The sequence below is a fragment of the Theropithecus gelada genome, chromosome 16, assembly GCF_003255815.1.
Source record: "Theropithecus gelada isolate Dixy chromosome 16, Tgel_1.0, whole genome shotgun sequence".
Classification (NCBI taxonomy): domain Eukaryota; kingdom Metazoa; phylum Chordata; class Mammalia; order Primates; family Cercopithecidae; genus Theropithecus; species Theropithecus gelada.
In genome coordinates this window covers 53,306,906-53,326,033 of record NC_037684.1, presented here as the reverse complement: position 1 = coordinate 53,326,033, position 19,128 = coordinate 53,306,906, and the positions used below count along the sequence as shown (strand labels likewise).

The 19,128-nt window shown below is 50.2% G+C and overlaps 2 protein-coding genes across 4 annotated transcripts in view; one reads left to right on the top strand and one right to left on the bottom strand.

Annotated features, from left to right (window-relative positions):
- CCDC40 (coiled-coil domain containing 40) overlaps window positions 1-17,824 on the bottom strand; it is a 60,571-nt gene extending 42,747 nt beyond the window's left edge. Inside the window, exons 1-7 of the mRNA XM_025362264.1 lie at window positions 17,765-17,824; window positions 16,211-16,274; window positions 14,114-14,581; window positions 8,486-8,609; window positions 6,483-6,661; window positions 5,274-5,357; window positions 4,980-5,199 (exon numbers count right to left, since the gene is read on the bottom strand). Of these exons, the coding sequence (XP_025218049.1) occupies window positions 4,980-5,199; window positions 5,274-5,357; window positions 6,483-6,661; window positions 8,486-8,609; window positions 14,114-14,581; window positions 16,211-16,274; window positions 17,765-17,793 (1,168 nt within the window). The 5' untranslated portion in view covers window positions 17,794-17,824. The remainder of the gene's footprint in view (window positions 1-4,979; window positions 5,200-5,273; window positions 5,358-6,482; window positions 6,662-8,485; window positions 8,610-14,113; window positions 14,582-16,210; window positions 16,275-17,764) is intronic.
- Window positions 17,825-18,595: 771 nt separating this feature from the next.
- TBC1D16 (TBC1 domain family member 16) overlaps window positions 18,596-19,128 on the top strand; it is a 99,219-nt gene continuing 98,686 nt past the window's right edge. For all 3 annotated transcript variants that reach the window (XM_025362423.1, XM_025362422.1, XM_025362421.1), the window contains exon 1: window positions 18,596-18,662. The gene's annotated coding sequence lies outside the window, so the exon portion shown is untranslated. The remainder of the gene's footprint in view (window positions 18,663-19,128) is intronic.

Here is a 19,128-nt window from a genome sequence, read left to right as displayed (position 1 = left end):
ATAAAATTTATTGTTTTTCTTCAGATAGGCTCACTTATTCCTTGTTGGACTTATTCCTGGACTTGTTTTAAAGTTGTTATAGCTATTATGAATGAGCTTTTTTAAAAATTGTAATTCCTAACTATATTACTGGTATAGAAGAAAACTATAGAGCTGGTATCCAGCTACTTTATTGATTTCTTACTGTTTCTACTGACTTTTTTTTTTCATTAGTAGAGGTTGAGAGTTTCAGTATTTCATTCCCAGATCCATATCTCATTTCTTTCTCTTATTTTCTTTGTGTTGCTGGAGCCTCCAAAACAGTCTGGGGTAACTGCTGTGCTAGCAGGCCGCCTCATCTCATTCCTGACTTTAAGTCTAGTCTTTCCACTGGATCACATTTTCTTGTTAGCTTCTGATAAATACTTAGAACTTTTATTCTATCCTACTTTGGGATGGATGATGAGTTTTATTAAATACCCATCTGGCACCCACCCAGGAAGCCTTTTTTTGTTGGCCAGGCTGGAGTTCAGTGGCACAATCTCGGCTCACTGCAACCTCTGTCTCCCGGGCTCAAACAATTCTCCTGCCTCAACCTACCGAGTAGCTGGAATTACAGGCGCCTGCCTCCACACCTGGCTAATTTTTTGTATTGTTAGTAAAGACAGGGTTTCACCATGTCGGGCAGGCTGGTCTTAAATTCCTGACCTCAGGTAATCTGCCCGCCTTGGCCTCCCAAAGTGCTGGGATTACAGGCATGAGCCTCCGCGTCCTGCCTCCATCCTTTAATTTATAAATATAATGCATGAAATTAGTAGATTTCCTAATTGTGAATTATTCCTGTGTGAATTCCAGAAGTAAATCCTACTTATTTTGCTAACGTTTTGTTATTTTCACTCTTCATATGTGGGGCCACTTTACAGTTTCCTGTTTGTATACTGTTAGCATTTGCAGCCAGGCTTTCACTAAGCATCGCAGGACCAGCCTGTGGGGAGTTTCCGGAATCTTCCATCCCCTGGAGCTTGCTAACACAGGAAATGTTTGTTCCTTGAAGGTTACTAGAAGGCTTCCATAACATCTTCCAATATGGGTGCATTTAGGGAAAACAGATTTTTGACATTTTCAATTTGTTCCATGATGTAACTAGTGCAATGCATAGCATTCTTGAAATTAAAAACAAAAACAAAAAAACCCTCCCCCAAGTTGTCCTCATTCCCAACGTTGTGACTTGCATGATCTCCTTTTTATTGCCAGACAAGCCAGCAGTGTGTAAGGTTTATTGGTCATTAAAAAAAGGCAGTTTTATTTATCAAATCAATTCATTTTCGATTTATTTCATCAGCTTCTGCTTCTGATCTTTATTGGTTTCTTTTTCTATTTCTTTCAGCTTATTTCCCTCCTTTGAGCTTCTCAAATAGAATGTCTGTTTTCAGGCCTGTTTGTGGAAATGTAAATAAACTCTGTCATGGGTTTTGTCTGAGCAGATTTGCCTGCAACTGGAAGTCTTCACGCGTGGACTTCCCGTTGTTAATTTCCAGAGTCTATAACTGACATGCAGGTCAAATGCTAACAATCCTTCTCCCTTAGAATTCTGCATGCACTGGGAGGTCGAGGTGGGCAGATCACAAGGTCAGGAGTTCAAGACCAGCCTGACCACCATGGTGAAACCCTGTATCTACAAAAAAACAAAAATTAGCCAAGTATGGTGGCATGTGCCTGTAGTCCCAGCTACTTGGGAGGCTGAGGTAGGAGAATCACTTGAACCCGGGAGGCAGAGGTTGCAGTGAGCCAAGATTACGCCACTGCACTCCAGCCTGGGCGACAGAGAGAGACTCCATCTCAAAACAAAACAAAACAAAACAAGAATTCTGTATGCATTGACATCCTGCTATTTATATTTAAGTTCTGCGATTCTCAGCCCTGGCCACATGTTAGCATCATCTGGAAGCCTAAGGGTAAAAAAGAAAGCCAGAAACAAACAATGCCTCATCCTTCCCAGAACAAATCAATCTGAAATCTGGGCTGGGATGGGTCCTGGTGGTATTGAGCACTCCCTGGCTCCTCCAAGGGGCAGCTGATGGAGACCTTGATGAAAACGCAGCCCAGGCCCGGCCTCAAGAGGCCATCTGGGTTTTCCCGCCTAGAAGCCTGCAGCATTTTTTCTTTTGCAGTGGAATCTGGAAATCCCACCAGCAATGTCGGGGAGGTTCATTTCCTCTTTCAGCTGCATGGCCTGTCACGAGTCTTTCTATCTGCAGATTCGTCTTTCCTGAACTCACGCATCTGTTCTCCTGGTCATTGGCTATTGCCTCTCATCTCCTGAAATCTCTCTCTTATGGACATTGGTTTGATTTTCCTGATCTATTGTCCATGTCTTTTATCTCCTCCTCAAGATAGCCAACATTTTGGGTTTTGCTCTATTTCCAGGGAAGATTCCTCAAACTGGCTTTTTAGTTAAGAAATTCAGTTTTCAACGCATTCATTTGTCTAGCTAGTGCCTTTTGGGGGGATGATGATTGTATTTTTAAATTTCGCGTACCCCTTTTCCTAACACTTTGTTCTCTTTACGGATGCAATGTCCTCCAAAATCTCATGAGACTACCAGTTGGCGCCTCTGCACGCTCTGGGATGATGATTACATTTTTAAATTTCACGTACCCCTTTTCCTAACACTTTGTTCTCTTTACAGACACAACGTCCTCTAAAATCTCATGAGACTACCAGTTGGTGCCTCTGCACGCTCTGTTTTTGGAATCAGGGCTGGGTTTGCCTGTCTGTTCAGCTCAGTCTCCTCTCAGGTCTGGGGATCTCCAGTTGGTAACTCACAATTTGGTGTGAAGGTTTAGTGACTGGGATGGCTAATTAATACTGAGTGTCAACTTGATTGGATTGAAGGATACAAAGTATTGATCCTGGGTGTGTCTGTGAGGGTGTTGCCAAAGGAGATTAACATTTGAGTCAGTGGCCTGGGAAAAGGCAGACCCACCCTCCATCTGAGTGGGCACCCTCTAACCAGCTGCCAGCGCAGCTAGAGTATAAGCAGGCAGAGGGCACCCTCTAACCAGCTGCCAGTGCAGCTAGAGTATAAGCAGGCAGAGGGCACCCTCTAACCAGCTGCCAGCGCAGCTAGAGTATAAGCAGGCAGAAAAATGTGGAAAGCGAGACTGGTGTAGCCTCTCAGCCTACATCTTTCTCCTGTGCTGGATGCTTCCTGCCCTTGAACATCCGACTCCAGGTTCTTCATTTTTGGAACTCAGACTGGCTCTCTTTGCTCCTCAGCCTGCTGATGGCCTATTGTGGACCTTGTGATCCTGTGATAATACTGAATAAACTCCCCTTTCTCTATATATCTATCCTGTTAGTTCTGTCCCTCTAGAGAACCCTAATACAGTGACTGATGGGCTCCGTCTCCCTCCCAGATGAGGCAGGTGACCGTGGGCTTTCTCCAGGGTCTAGACCTCACGTCTCACCTAAGGGACTGCGCAGTGGTGGCTGACCCCCAGTTAGGGCCGGGACCGCTGCCCAAATTCTTCAGTTCTGAGAAGGCAGAGATGGTGCTGTTTGAGGCAGGTCTTCCCAGGTTGAAGAGCCTTAGCTCCAGCCCTTTCCTAATCTCCAGGAAGCACAGAGTCCACCAGAGTGTTTAGATCTTTTCAGAATCCCACCCACACTTTGAGCCCTAGCAGAGGGGAGCCGGCAGGCACTCAACCCCAGCTCCACGGCTCCAGCCTCGCTGAGCAGAGGGCAGCCGGCGGGTGCTCTACCCCAGCTCCACAGCTCCAGCCTCACTGCAGGGGTGGGGAGCAGGTGGGGGCATGCGTCCTCCTTCAGGAGGGTCTAAATTCTGTTACTTCTGGAGGATGTGGTTCTTTCAGTTCAGCATGGATGTCACGTTCTTTTCTTTTGGTGCTTTCTGTTCATTTGATGGTAACTGGAGAGAGGTTCTTGATAAGTGCCCACTTACCCTAACTCTGAAATTTCCAGAAACCTCTTCCACTTTTCTCAGGGTTTAAAATGTTTCTTTCCAGAACAGCTGGGATGGCCACGCGCTTCTGTTTTCTTCCAGGTTTGTGTAGGCCATTTCCCCATGATAAGAGTAATACAGAGTTGATTGAGAACGTTGAAAACATCAAAAAGCATAAAGACTGAAATACTACATAGCCACAAGACGAAGCCACTGTGCCCGGTCACCTACATGACCAGCTCTGTGCAAGCATGTTGCTTTAGTGGTAATGTTGCATAGCATGTGCCGTAGCCCTCACTGTCTTATCTGATTCGAAGCTACCCGGTGACCTGCCGCACACATCCTGCGGTGGTCGGGCCCTGGGCTATGGTCTCACTGTTGTGCCAGCCCTGGCCTCACCCTTGCATTCGCACCTGTCGAAACCCTCCAGCACCCCTGGTCTGCTCTCGCCTCCTGGTCTTGCCTATCCTTGGACCTCTGCGGCCCACCCGTCTCTCCCAGTTTTGAGTCTCTACACCCTGGCTGTTAGCAGCTTCAGCATTTGCTGCTTTGTTCTGAGAGGTGCCATTTAACATATGTATGACCATGCGCAGTGTCTCATGCCCATAATCCCAGCACTTTGGGAGGCTGAGGGAGGCGGATCACCTGAGGTCAGGAGTTCGAGACCAGCCTGGCCAACATGGTAAAACCCTGTCTCTACTAAAAATACAAAAAATAGCCAGGCATGGTGGCAGGTGTCTGTAATCCCAGCTACTTGGGAGGCTGAGCCAGGAGACTGGCTTGATCCTGGATTGGGGAGGTTGTAGTGAGCCAAGATCGCACCATTGCACTCCAGTCTGGGTGACAGAGTAAGACTCTATCTCAAATAACAGCAAAAAGACATTTGATTTATGTGCCTTCCCCTCCTTAAAAGGGTGGGAATCCTTCCAGGACACACACATCTTACTTTTCTAGGTGCCTGGCCATGGTACGTGGGGACACCCCCGGGAAACCCCTCCAGGACCCGATGGCGTGTGGGGCCGCAGGGTTGCCTTACGCTTTTTGCGCTCCTCGTTGGCGGCCGCGCAGGTCTTCGTGTAGAGTGCGCGGGCGCCCTGCAGCTCCTCCTCCTTCTGCCTGCGCTCGCTCGAGGCGACTGAGTGGCGGTCGTGACTCTTCTCCAGCAGTTTCTGCAGGTGTACCAGGTGCTGCTGCACCTCATAGAGATTCACCCCCAGCTCCTGGCGCTGGGCTCGGCTCTGCTTGGTAGCCACGACCTGGACCAGAGAGAGAAACAGGGTCACCAGGACGCAGGCATCCGGCCGGGGTGGGAGACTGGACGGATACACACCAGCTCTTGGAGGTCCAGCTTCAACTTTTCGATCTGTCGGTTCAGATAGTTCTTCAGGGCAGCCTGGAATCTCACCATCAGGGGCTAGAACAATGGAAAAACCACAGGTGGTTACCTTCCTGGTTACCCTCCTGCCCAACCCAGGGTTCAGCCCAGGTGGCCACAGGTCTCCCTCTGGTGGGCCAGAGGCGACTTCCGTGTGGAGTGCTCCCTGCTTCTGCTTGGGATTCTTACTCTGGGAGCCACAAATTAAAGGCACCTCATGGTCTCATCTCAGGCACTTGCAGAACTGAATGTATATTTTGGTAAAATTATGGTGAGCTGGGGCCAGAGGGTGGGCGGAGCAGTGGTCTGGGGGGGGAACCTCCCCCTGCAGCCCCCAGTTCCTTCCTGCAGCTCCTGGAGCTCTGCAGCTTTGCTGATGGGTGAATGAAATCAACATCTGCCTTTTCCCCTTGCCAGTGGGTAGGGCAGGGAGCTGCGATCCAACTGGTGCCCTCAAGGCAGTGGCTCCCAAGATGGGCCCCACACCCCCAACATTGGCAATGACTAGAGACTTTTTTTTTTTTTTTTTTGAGATGGAGTTTTGCTCTTGTTGCCCAGGCTGAAGTGCAGTGGTGCCATCTCGGCTCACTGCAACCTCCACCTCCTGGGTTCAAGTGATTCTCCTGCCTCAGCCTCCTGAGTAGCAGGGATTACAGGTGCTCACCACCACGCCCAGCTAATTTTTTTTTTTTTTTTTTGTATTTTTAGTAGAGACGGAGTTTTACCATGTTGGCCAGGCTGGCCTTGAACTCCTGACCTCAGGTGATCCATACACCTTGGTCTCCCAAAGTGCTGGGATTACAGGCGTGAGCTACCACGCCTGGCCTGGAGACATTTTTGATGGTCACAACCAAAGGGGGGATGCTCCTGGCATGTAGTGGGGGAACCTCAGGGATGCCGTTCAACACCACACAAGGCACAGCACAGAATGACCCGGCCCCACAGGGCAGGGGTTGAGAAACACTGGCCTTACCTGTACCAATCTTAGAAGAGAGTACCCTATGAAGAGGCAGGTCAATCAGTGCCCATAAACGGTGCAGTGAACAGCTGAGATACAAGTACCGCATGTGGGGTCAGGAGTGGGTCACAGTGCAGGCAGAGAAAGGGGCCTGAGTCATTCTCCATCTGTGTAGGCAAAAGTAAAACCCGGGAAGGCTTCCTTACGTGGTCTGGGTCCAAAACCACCAGTCGGGACCCTTCATCTTCTCCTTCCTCGTCACTCCCCTCGGACGCCACGCTCTCTGCCACGGCCTCTTCCTCGGAACTGGGCTGCTGGATCTGGTCCTGGAAGACTGGCCGGTCTCCTTCTCTGGGGTGGGCATCAGGCGCCGTTGAGGGGATCACTGTGGGGAGAGACAGAGACACATTTCAGAGCTGCTGGAGAGAACGCTCAGTGATTCTCTTCCGGGGCGTCAATGGCACAGCTGCTGTCATGCCTCCTGCAGCACGATGGGAAGGTGACAGCAAAAGCATCCAAATGGCCTGTGGGTCAGAAACATCATTTACCCCATCTTCTATTCACTGACTCAGCGCATCCCAGAGAAAGGGCCCCGTTTTAAAGGTAGGCAGGAAGGAAATTATTTTTGAGAGGCTTCTTTACACATAAAGAGTGAATAGAAAGGTGGCCACTTAACTAGTGGATTAGATAGCTTCTTTTTTTTTTTTTTTTCCCAGACAAGAGTCTCACTCTGTCGCCCAGGCTGGAGTGCAGTGGTGGGATCTCGGCTCACTGCAACCTCCGCCTCCCGGGTTCAAGCGATTCTCCTGCCTCAGCCTCCTGAGTAGCTGGGATTACAGGCACCCGCCACCATGTCCAGCTAATTTTTGTATTTTTAGTAGAGACGGGGTTTCACCATGTTGGCCAGACTGGTCTCAAACTCCTGACCTTGTGATCCACCCGCCTCGGCCTCCCAAAGTGCTGGGATTACAGGCATGAGCCACTGCGCCCAGCCTAGATTTGAATTTTTTAAAAAATGTGAAACAGCTGATAAGACTGTAAAAGAAAGGAAATAATAAATGAGGGTCTAGTTTTGGCCTTTACATAATTCTAGGTTGGAGGGATCCCTGTTCTGTTTTGTACTAATTTATTTATTTATTTACTTATTTAGAGACAGGGTCTTGCTCTGTCGCTCAGGCTGGAGTGCAGTGGTGCGATCTCAGCTTACTGCAACCTCTGCCTCCCAGGTTCAAGTGGTTCTTCTGCCTCAGCTTCCCTCAATCCCTCGGGAGTGACAAGTAGCTGGAATGACAGGTATGTGCCACTACTCTTGGCTAATTATGTTTTATTTTTTTTTTTGAGATAGAGTCTCGCTCTTGTTGCCCAGGCTGGAATGCAGTGGCTCAATCTTGGCTCATTGCTACCTCCGCCTCCCAGGTTCAAGTGATTCTCCTGTCTCAGCCTCCTAAGTAGCTGGGATTACAGGCGCCTGCCACCATGCCTGGCTAATTTTTGTATTTTTTAGTAGAGATGGGGTTTCACCATGTTGGCTGGTCTTGAACTCCTGACCTCAGGTGATCTACCGGCCTTGGCCTCCCAAAGTGCTGGGATTCCAGGCGTGAGCCACGGCGCCCAGCCTGTTTTTTACTAATTTAGACAAGTGCTGTTTTCATGTCCTTTGCAAGTAATGCAAGGTTTTGGACTGGCTGCAGGTTGGTACTACAGGGAATTTGCAACTTCCTGATCTGCCCTCCCGTGTCCACAGCACTGGGATGCCAGGACTACATAAGAAGACGGGGGTTCTGGAAAGTCTTTGAAAGTCAGCAGACAGATTCAGGCCTGGGGGTTCTGTCACGGCATGCCTCGCTCTGAGACCAGGAGGCAGCAAGAAATAGCCGTCAGGAGATGGGGCTGGGCATCACTGAATCTCAGCGAAGGCTGCATTCTCTCACTTAATCGAACCAGTCCTTAATGCCCTTAGGGGAACTGTCTGTTAAATGCAGAACGGTTCCTACTTCATCAGTCACTGTTAGGATTAAATGAGATAAAACAGTAAACACCCAATAAATGTTATCCATATCTGTTAATAAGATTTTTCTCTTTCAGCTCACAGCCACTCAGGAAACAGGTAACAAACGGATGACAAACGAGTGGCGTCCCTTGCACAGAAGGGCCCGTGCAGGTGGCTCAATGCCGCCACAGCAGGATGACCTCAGCGGGTGGGCGGCACCTGGCTCCTGTGAGACGAACTCCTCCAGGTCCGAGGACTCGATGCTGCTCCAGTGGCTCAGCCGGAAGCGGTGCCATGCGCCTGTCGGGAGCACCTGCCCCTGGGGCTCCCCTGTGGATCCTGTCTGTGGCAAGAACAACCCAAACTAAGTCAACAAGGGATTAACTGCCACAGAGAAGTTATTCAATTTTAACTCATTACATTTGTGAAAGTTGTCAGAATCAAAATATAGTCACCTGCGTGTTTTTTAAAAAACCTGGCCAGGCGCGGTGGCTCATGCCTGTAATCCTAGCACTTTGGGAGGCTGAGGCAGGTGAATCACTTGAGGTCAGGAGTTCGAGACCAGCCTGGGTAACATGGTGAAACCCCGTCTCTACTAAAAATGCAAAAATTAGCCAGGTGTGGTGGTGCATGCCTGTAATCCCAGCTACTTGGGAGGCTGAGGCACAAGAATCACTTGAACCCTGGAGGTGGAGGTTGCAGTGAGTGGAGATCACAGCACTGCACTACAGCCTGGGCAACAGAGCAAGACCCCTTCTCAAAAATAAATAAATAAAGTTAAAATAGAGTCAGGTGTTTTTATGAAGGGAAGACATTTTCTTATTGAAATTTCCCTAAAGGGGGTTGGTTTGAAAGGAGAGAAGAGGAAACAGTCCTCTTGGGAGACCCTGGCTGGGAGCCGAGGCTTTCCCACATGCTTTCATGAAGAGGGTGCTCAGAATCGTGGTTTCCCGTCCTTGAGGCGCTCAGGATGTGGGAGCAAAAGATCCCATGACCCACGCATTCTCGTGCCTGGGTGTTTACACTTAGCTACAGATCCAGACAGGCAGAAACCACTCCTTTATTATTATTATTTTTATTATTATTGAGTAAGGGTCTCACTCTGCCACCTAGGCTGACGTGCAGTGTTGCAATCATAGCTCACTGCAACCCCCAACCTCTGGGCTCAAGTGATCCTCCCTCCTTAGCCTCCAGAGAGCTGGGACTACAGGTGCACACCACCACACTGGTCTAATTTTTTAATATTTTATTTAGAGGTGGGGTCTGGCTATGTTCCCTAGCTGGTCTCAAACTCCTGGCCTCATTCAGCCTTTCCGCTTTGGCCTCCCAAAGTGCTGGGATTACAGGTGTGAGCTGGGGGAACCACTTCTGAATTCCCTGGGCGAGGGAGAGGTGGATGTTTTCCATTTTGAACATTTGCAAAAGTCAAATGCTGATCTTTATATCCAAGTGATTTCCTATTACTTTAACAATTACGTTAAATTTTGAGCAACGTATCCTCCTAAATAACAAACAGAGAGAGGTTCCATAAAGGAAACTGATATTTATTTGGGGATAGGGCATTGCAGTGGGAATACAGGTGCCACAGTAAATTATGTTTGTATTCAGGGAGGTCAAGGAAGATGAAAGTCAATACAGGAAAAATGAGGAGGATGACATAATTGTTTGCGGTAATTCTCCTTGGCTGTAAGGATCGATAACAGGGTGGCATCACTGGAAGTTTCCACAGGCAGTTGCTGGGCAGCTGTCCTTGTGGAAGTGTTTTTTTTGTTTTTGTTTTTGTTTTGAAAGGTTATGATGACCTCTGTGCAACATTGTGGGTTTTGAAGAGTCTTTTCTGATAGTTTTTGTTATGAGAAACCCTCCCCTTAATGCCTTTCCCCAGCTCTGTTTTCCAGGGTTTTTGTTGTTGTTGTTGTTGTTGTTGTTGTTGTTTTGAGATGGCATCTCGCTCTGTCGCCCAGGCTGGAGTGCAGTGGCGCGATCTCAGTTCACTGCAAACTCCGCCTCCTGGGTTCAAGCGATTCTCCTGCCTCAGCCTCCCGAGTAGCTGGAATTACAGGCATGCGCCACCACACCTGGCTAATTTTTGCATTTTTAGTAGAGACGGGGTTTCACCATGTTGGCCAGGCTGGTCTTGAACTCCTGGTCTCAAGTGATCCACCTGCCTCGGCCTCCCAAAGTGCTGGGATTATAGCCATGAGCTACTAGGCCTAGCCTGTTGTTGTTGATAAACTCTTAAAAGTGGTTTTGGTTTTATATTTGTCACTTGTGATCATAAAACTTAATTAGGGCTCACCGAATACCAAAGCATGCTATTCTCCAAAGTGACTTTTAGAAACTCTTTCGGGTTTCCCGGCGGGGGGAGTAGGAGGGATGGGTGCCTTGTGGTTCAGAACGGTGGCTTTGAAGCAAGAGCCACCATTTGCCACAACAGCTGGGTGACTATGCAATGACCTTTCATCTCTCAGTTTCCTCATCTGTACAATGGGCACAATCATAGTTCCTACCTCATAGGGTTGTCAGGATTCTAAGACAACACAGAACAGTGTCTAGCCCATAGTCAGTGCTCAGAAGTATAAAGCAGCCTCTTTCCCTGCCTCCCTTCCACGCTCCCATCTCCCCTTCCAGAACAACTGAAACCTAAGCTATGCTGGGGGTTGGGGCAGCCAAGGCAGTGAAAGTGGGAGACAGGTCACATCTAGAGGGATTGATCACATTGGTGAATATAGTAAGGATCATGGGGCCAGGCTTCTCCCTGTTGGAGAAAGGAGCTACAAATACGGAAGAGGAGGCCGGGTGTGGTGGCTCATGCCTGTAATCCCAGCACTTTGGGAGGTTGAGGCGGGAGGATTGGTTGAGCCCAGGAGTTCAAGACCAGACTGGGTATCATGGTGAAACCCCCTGTACAAAAAATACAAAAATTAGCTGGGCATGATGGTGAGTGCTTGTAGTCCCAGCTACTTGGGCGAGACTACGTTTTGAAAAAAAAAAAAAAAAAAAAAAGGAAGAGGAGAAAACTGGGAGGGACCCCTTGTGGAGGTGAGATGGCATTAGAGGTGCTGTTGTGAGCCAAGGCTGGGGGCAGGGGTGTATTCCAATAAATATAGATGTGAGCGAATATCTGTGTACATGGTACATACATAAATGTGGGGGAAGTGTGGACAGTACATGCACACAGGTCCTATCTCCTGCCACTGAGAGGGCCTGGGGACAGTGACACCCCAGCATCAATGAGGACCCCAGCACCCAAGTCATAACTTCTAAATTCTATTTTCCACTAACAGAAACAGGGCTCCTGGAGAAATGTCTGATTCTAAGACTGGGCAGTCTATGCCAGAAAGCAAGAAAGTCCTCAAAGAAGGATGGAGGTGCATCAGACGACACAAAAGCTGGTTTAAATAGGCTCTCATTGGCCAAACTGAGCATCAAAATACATAATGACAGTAACAGGTTATAACCCAGTGAATCACATGGAGAGCCTGAGTCTATGCAGATGTAAGAATATAAATAAACCAAGAGTTTAATGAGGAACCGACATTCACATGGCTCTGAAGTGGCTCCCTGTGTTTATCTCAGAGTGCAGGGTTGCCTGTACATTTGAAAATCAACCAATGTAATCTACCAAATTAACTAACTAAAAAGGAAAATACAGTCTTCTGAACAGACACAGAAAAGGATTTGACAAAACCCAATACCCTTTTATGATTAAAAAAAAAAACAACCACCCAACATTCAACAAACCGAGAATACAAGGGAACTTCCTTAACCCGATAAAGGGTATCTACAACACCCACAGCAAACGTGGCGCTTTACAGTCAAAGACGGAATGCTTTTCCCGTAAGATCAGGGCAAGACAAGAGGTCTGCTCTCACCACTTCTATTCAACATGGTGCTGGAGGTTCTAGCCAATGTAATCAAGCAAGAAAAAGAAAGAAAAGGCATCTGGATTGGAAAGGAAGAAGTTAACTGCCTTTTTTCTCAGATGACATGATTATCTTTGTGGAAAAGCCTACGGATTCTACAAACAAGCTAGTCTAACAAGTGAGGGACTTTAGCAATGTGGCAGAATATCAGGTGAGTATACAAAAACCAATTGTATTTCTACATGCTAGCAACATACAATTGGAAACCATTTATAATGGCATCAAAAATGTGAAATACTGGCCAGTAGTGATGGTTTACGCCTGTAATCCCAACACGTTGGAAAGCTGAGGCAGGCAGATCATTTGAAGTCAGGAGTTCAAGACCAGCCTGGCCAACATGGTGAAACCCCATCTCTACTAAAAATACCAAATTTTAGCCGGGTGTGATGGTGTGTGCCTGCAGTCCCAGCTACTCAGGAGGCTGAGGCAGGAGAATTGCTTGAACCTGAGAGGAGAGGTTGCAGTGAGTCAAGATCTTGCCACTGCACTCCAGCCTGGGTGACAGAGCGAGACTTCATCTAAAAAAAAAAAAAAAAAAAATCTGGAAATTGCCTTGCTCCATTTCCAAGGAATGCTCAGGCATCATTTAGGATGTTGCCCAGGCTGGTATCGAACTCCTGGCCTCAAATGATCCACCCGCCTTGGCCTCCCAAAGTGCTGGGATTACAGGCATGCACCACCATGCCTGGCCCAATTTCCAGATGTTGAAGGTTGTGCCACAGCTGTTTGTGGGAAACACATACAGAAGCATTTGAAGGCTTTGGTGCATCAGATCCACAACTCACTCTCCAATGTTTAAGAAAATAAAAGATCCATTTTACTGCACTTCATTTTTTTCTGTAACTTTGTGATTGTTTAAAGAAAATTGGGCCGGGCACGGTGGCTCACGCCTGTAATCCCAGCACTTTGGGAGGCCGAGGCGGGCGGATCACGAGGTCAGGAGATCGAGACCATCCTGGCTAACACGGTGAAACCCCGTCTCTACTAAAAATACAAAAAATTAGCCGGACGCAGTGGCGGGCGCCTGTAATCCCAGCTGCTTGGGAGGCTGAGGCAGGAAAATGGCGTGAACCCGGGAGGCGGAGCTTGCAGTGAGTGCGCCACTGCACTCTAGCCTGGGCGACAGTGAGACTCCGTCTCAAAAAAAAAAAAAAATTAATGAAAAAATATAAGAATGCAGCTATTGTCTCATTGTTAGTATCTAGAACTGCACTATTCATTATGGCAGCTGCTGGCAACAGGTGGCTATTGAAATGGAAATTACCAACAGTTAAAAGCTCCATTCCTCCAGCTTGCAAGTCACATTTGGAGAGCTCTCTGTAGCCACATGTGACTGATGGACCCTATTGGACAATGCTGCTCTGGAAGCCTGGAAACGTGGATGCCCTTAGGGGGATGGCGGCTATGGAGGCCTCCAGCCTTGGGCTTGGGAACGCTGAAGCAGAGTCCAGGATCTCTCAGCATTTGACCGTGAATCCTGAGACCTAAGCTTGCTAAGAATTTTTTTTTTTTTTCCAGACAAGGTCTCATTCTTGCCCAGGCCTGAGTGCAATGGTGCGATCTTGGCTCACTGCAGCCTCCGTCTCTCAGGTTCAAGCAATTCTCCCACCTCAGCCTTCTGAGTAGCTGGGATTACAGGTGTGCACCACCACACCTGGCTAATTTTTGCATATTTACTAGAGACAGGGTTTCACCAGGTTGGCCAGGCTGGTCTCAAACTCCTGACCTCAGGTGATCCACCCACCTTCGCCTCCCAAAGTGCTGGGATTACAGGCATGAGCCACCGCACCCAGCCCTGCTAAGAAATTTCTAACAGGGATTGCAGTTTGTATTTATAGTGTATCCCCAAGTTCCTCACATAGGGTGACAAACCCTGTAGGCCGTGAGACACTGGCACAAAACAGAGGTCAGGACTACTCACCAATCTGCCTACTGCTGGCCCAGAGGTGACCTGGCCCATTTGCTCCAACGGGCCTAAGACTCTGTGGGATGGCTCTGGGGAGGTGACCCTCCCTTCTCTGGATTCTGGTGGACCAGTGGCCTCTCGGTGGGAGCCTTCGAGATCAGCTTCCCTACTAGCACTATCGTGTGCCTCCTCTCCAGGCAGTTCCTGAGGACTGAAATATGGGTAAGTCATATCTGTAGCACCGATCTGCCCTTCGGCGGATGAAGCTTCTGAATAGTAATATTCCTCTTCGCTTTCAGCATCTCCACAGGACACAGTCTCCTCTTCCACTGTGGTTTCCCCTTCCACGGCAGCTTCCCCTTCTGTCTCGACCTCCCCTTCTTCAATTGCAGCTTCCGCTTGGGTTGTGACTTCTTCAGGATGCTCTGTGCTACTGACAGCTTCTTCACTTTTCTGGCCATCATCCTTCTCTGGCGGTGACGCCTGTAAAGGTGTGGCAGGAAAAAAAATCAGGAAACAAAGTATAAAGGACCTTGTGAGGTTTTATTCTTTATAGTGAAATTATACTAATGGGAAAACTGCATTTATACCCTTCTCAGCATCTGTAAGAGATCATGTTTCACTTTGGGAGGCCAAGGCAGGCAGATCATGAGGTCAGGAGATCGAGACCATCCTGACCAACATGGTGAAACCCCATCTCTACTAAAAATACAAAAATTAGCTGGGTGTGGTAGTGCGCACCTGTGATCCCAGCTACTCGGGAGGCTGGGGCCAGGAGAATTGCTTAAACTTGGAAGGCGGAGGTTGAGAGATTGTGCCATTGCACTTCAGCCTAGAGACAGTGTGAGACTCTGTCTCAAAAAAAAAAAAAAAAAATCATGTTTCATGCTTCAGTTTATCTGTTCTTTCTTTTCTAATTTTTTTTTTTTGTGACAAGGTCTCACTCTGTTGCCCAGGCTGGAGTGCAGTGGCGTGATCTCGGCTCACTGCAACTTCCATCTCCTGGGTTCAAGCGATTCTCCTGCTTCAGCCTCCTGAGTAGCTAGGACTACAGGTGTATACCACCATGCCCTGTTAATTTTCCCATTTTTAGTAGGGATGGGGTTTCATCATGTTGACCAGGCTGGTCTTGAACTCCTGGCCTCAAGCGATCCATCTGCCTCAGCCTCCCAAAGTGCTGGGACTACAGGCATGAGCCACCATGCCCGGCCCTCTCTGCTTTTCATAACCATTTTTGCATCCTTCGTTACAGGAAATGAGTTCTGAAAAACTCAGGGCAACCCAAAGTTGGACATTCTTTGCATCCCTGACTAATCACTGACACTTTAGAATGGGGTAGGAAGAAAATGAGTCTCTCTTCAACTGAACTGAATTTGTTCCGGTGCAAGATAATGTCATCACACAATATACTTGATCAAGTCCAAATTCTCTTTATTTATTTATTTATTTTTAATTTAATTTAATTAATTTATTTTTTGAGACAGAGTCTCGCTCTGTTGCCAGGCTGAGTGCAGTGGCACAATCTTGGCTCACTTCAACCTCCATCTCCCAGGTTCAAGCCATTCTCCTGCCTCAGCCTCCTGAGTAGCTGGGACTACAGGCATGAATCACCACTCCCGGCTAATTTTTGTATTTTTAGTAGAGACAGGTTTCACCATGTTGGCCAGGATAGCCTCGATCTTTTGACCTTGTGATCTGCCTGTCTCGGCCTCCCCAAGTGCTGGAATTACAGGCGTCAGTCACTGCACCCGGTCTATTTATTTATTTTTGAGACAGAGTTTCACTCTTGTCACCCAGGCTGGAATGCAATGGCGTGATCTTGGCTCACTGCAACCTCTGCCTCCCGAGTTCAAGCCATTCTCCTGCCTCAGCCTCCTGAGTAGCTGGGACTACAGGCACACACCACCACGCCTAGCTAATTTTTATATTTTTAGTAGATAGGGTTTTGCCATGTTGGCCAGGCTCATCTCGAACTCCTAACCTCATGTGATCCACCTGACTTGGCCTCCCAAAGTGTTGGGATTACAGGCGTGAGCCACCGCGCCCGGCCTCTGATTCTCTTTAATTCCTAGTAAATATAAGCCCCGAATAACTTCCCATAGGGAATTTTACCATGTGGCTTTCATTATTCCCTTCCTTCTCTCCCTCAGAAGCCAATCCATCTTCCGGATGAGACCTGGTTTTAGAGAAATAATTGAACAGTTTCAAGCAACAGTTTTCTTTTTCTTGGCCCTTATCCCCTCCTGAATTGTGCATATCTGTTTGTTTACTTGTTACTTCTCTGCTCCCCCACCCCAGGCTGTTGTCAGGACTTTGTACTGTTTGTCAGGAACCATAGCACTATATCATGCCTGTCAGGTGGCAGAGGTGCCACAAAAGCAAATGAATGAAAAATATAATTATTAAAACATCGAAGGAACAGCAGGATTAGATCACCCCAGAAAAGTCACCTCAAATATAACTCGTGTCTGGGACAAAACTGGGGAAAACAAATACAAAGTAGAGAAAGTAGTGCGATCAGAGTAAATGTTCTAGGGACTCTGAGTTTCTCCACGATTTATGTAGCACAAGAATGCCGTGGTATATATATATATAGACACACACACACGTATATATATACACACATATATATATACACACACGTATATATATACACACATATATATTGCTTTTTTAAAAAAATTAAAGATTCAAGCTATTTTTATCTGTCAAAGGAATATAGATATGTTCGAGACAGACAGTGACAGTTCCCTGTGATCTTCCCTTTCCTTCCCAAGATAATCACTGGTAACATTTAGGACTACATTCTTTCAACATTTTTCTATGCTTTAAACACACACACACACCCTGAATTAGAGATCATAGTATACCTATCCTTTTACATTTATGCCTATCGTTTTATTAATAATACCTTTAGTCTTTCCATGTCAGTACATACAGACCCACCTTAAAAAACAGAAACAATACCGATGTGTCTAAGGTAAAAAGGCCAAAATCTTTCCAATCGTTTCTATCCTTTCATACAGAGCCTAAGCGAGCAGAGGCCCGGTGGCAGGGATCTTCACCCAGCCGCCCTCCCTGTGCGCGCTCAGTGCTTCCATCCAGGCCCCAGGACGGTGACCGCGGTCCATCGCGGAGCCGCCTAACCGCAGGGACCCCTCCCATCGCGGGTCACCCCCTAGCCTGTGAGAGGGGATCTGTCCTTGCAGGAGGGAGGCACGGGGCCGGGCTAGTCTCTGGCCACAGCGAGTGGCCCCGGCGCAAGGTCAGGGGCGGCATCCCACAGACCCGCGCCCTGCAGAGCCCTCTGCTCTTAGGAGGACTGCGCGCAGGGACCGCCACGCAGAGTGGTTGCCATGGTGACTGCAGAGCGAGCGGTCCCGGGTTTTAGAGGGAGTCGCGCGCTTGGAGTAGGGGAAAGAGGGAGGCTGAGAGAGGACAAAGGGACAGGAGGGAAGAAGTGAGAAGGGTTGGCGGGGGGCGGGGGAGCCTGAACGCAGTGGATGGGCAAGGCCAGCAAAATGGCGAGAGAAGGGATACAGGCGAGAGGAAGTGGGAGTGGAGGCGAAGGGGCGAGGCAGGGGCCGACGCGGGGGCCACCTGGCGCGGTGACCGGAGAGCGCGGCCTGGCGGCTCCAAGACCCGCTGCCCCTCGGCCCGGCTTACCCGCCAGCCGCGCCGCCCGGTTCCGCCATCTCCCGTTGCTAGGTGACGCCGTCAACATCCGGCAGGGCCGGGACCACGCGCGCTGCGAGGGCGGGGGCCGCCGGGGGCGGCGCGGCCTTTGTGCCATCTCCACGCAGGCAAAGACCCGCGCCATCTCGATGTGTCATCCCTTAGACTGTAATTAGAGCCCGACCATGCATTTCCTTTATCGCTCTCTGCGCTCAGGTGGCCCCTCGACTGCCCTCAGTTTCTGTAAAGCGACAGCGGCGTCGGCGTGTGCCCAGCGGGCGGCTCGAGGTCCCGGAGGGACCTGCCGGGCTCCTGGGGACCCCGGACTGCTAAGCGCCCGGGAGTGGCAGGCGGGCTGGGGGCACCGGAGGCAGGGGCCCCCTCGCATGGCGCGCGCTTTTCCATCTCCGGCCCTAGGGGGATCCGGCGCCCCTCTCCAGGGGTCCTACGGAGACTCCTTGGGAAGCAGGGACGTCCGGGGGGCTTCCGGAGCGTGTCTTCCCTTCCTAGCCCCAAATAGGAGAAATCTCCCTGCAGAGGGCGGCAGCGGAGGGCCTGCGCGCACGCGGAGCGTCCGAGGGGCCCTGCCTTTCCCTCCGGGACGCGGGGCTCGGGTCGGGGCACAGTCCCCGGGGCCGGGGCGCGGCGAGGCCTGAGGGAGGGCCAGCAGGGTACGAGAGGCTTGGGCCTAGGGCTGGACCAGAAGGCAGGCGGGGAGCCCGGCCGGGGCAGGCAGGGGCCGGGCCGGGGGCGGGCCTGGGGGCGGGCCGGGGGCCGGGCCTCCCCGCGCGTCCCCGCCCCGCCGCGCCTCACTGGCGGCGGCAGCGGCGGAGGCGACGGTGGCGGCTCTCCGAGCCGGCGCGAATCCGGCCCCCGCAGCGGGACCCGGGTGGGTATCGGGGCCCGGACGGGGCCGCAGGGGCGGGGTCCGAGGGGTCCACCGCGCACCGAGCAGCGCCCCCTCAGCGGAGCTGGGGCGGGGACGCGTGGGGCGTGCGGGGCGCGTGGGCCTGCAGCCGCCGGACCGGGGAGGGGCCGGGGTCCGGTCGCTGTCCTCGGGGTGCAGGGCGCCAGCAGGAGCGGGAGCGTTGCGGGAGGACCCGGATCACGCAGGGACACCCGGGGACATTCCCCCGCGGCGAGTGAGGGCGCCCCGGGCTCGGAATGGGCCTAATTCGGGGAGACTGGTCCCCGCCTTTCTGGAGCCGTGGACCGGGGAACTTGCGGTCTTTGTCTGACTGGATCGGCGGAGCAGACGAATGGGAACTTGTGGGGTGCCGGCGCGCGCCCACACAGTCCCCAAAGTGTGCGTCCCCCCAGCGGCGCGCGCTCAGCTTTCCTGGCCTGTCGGGCTT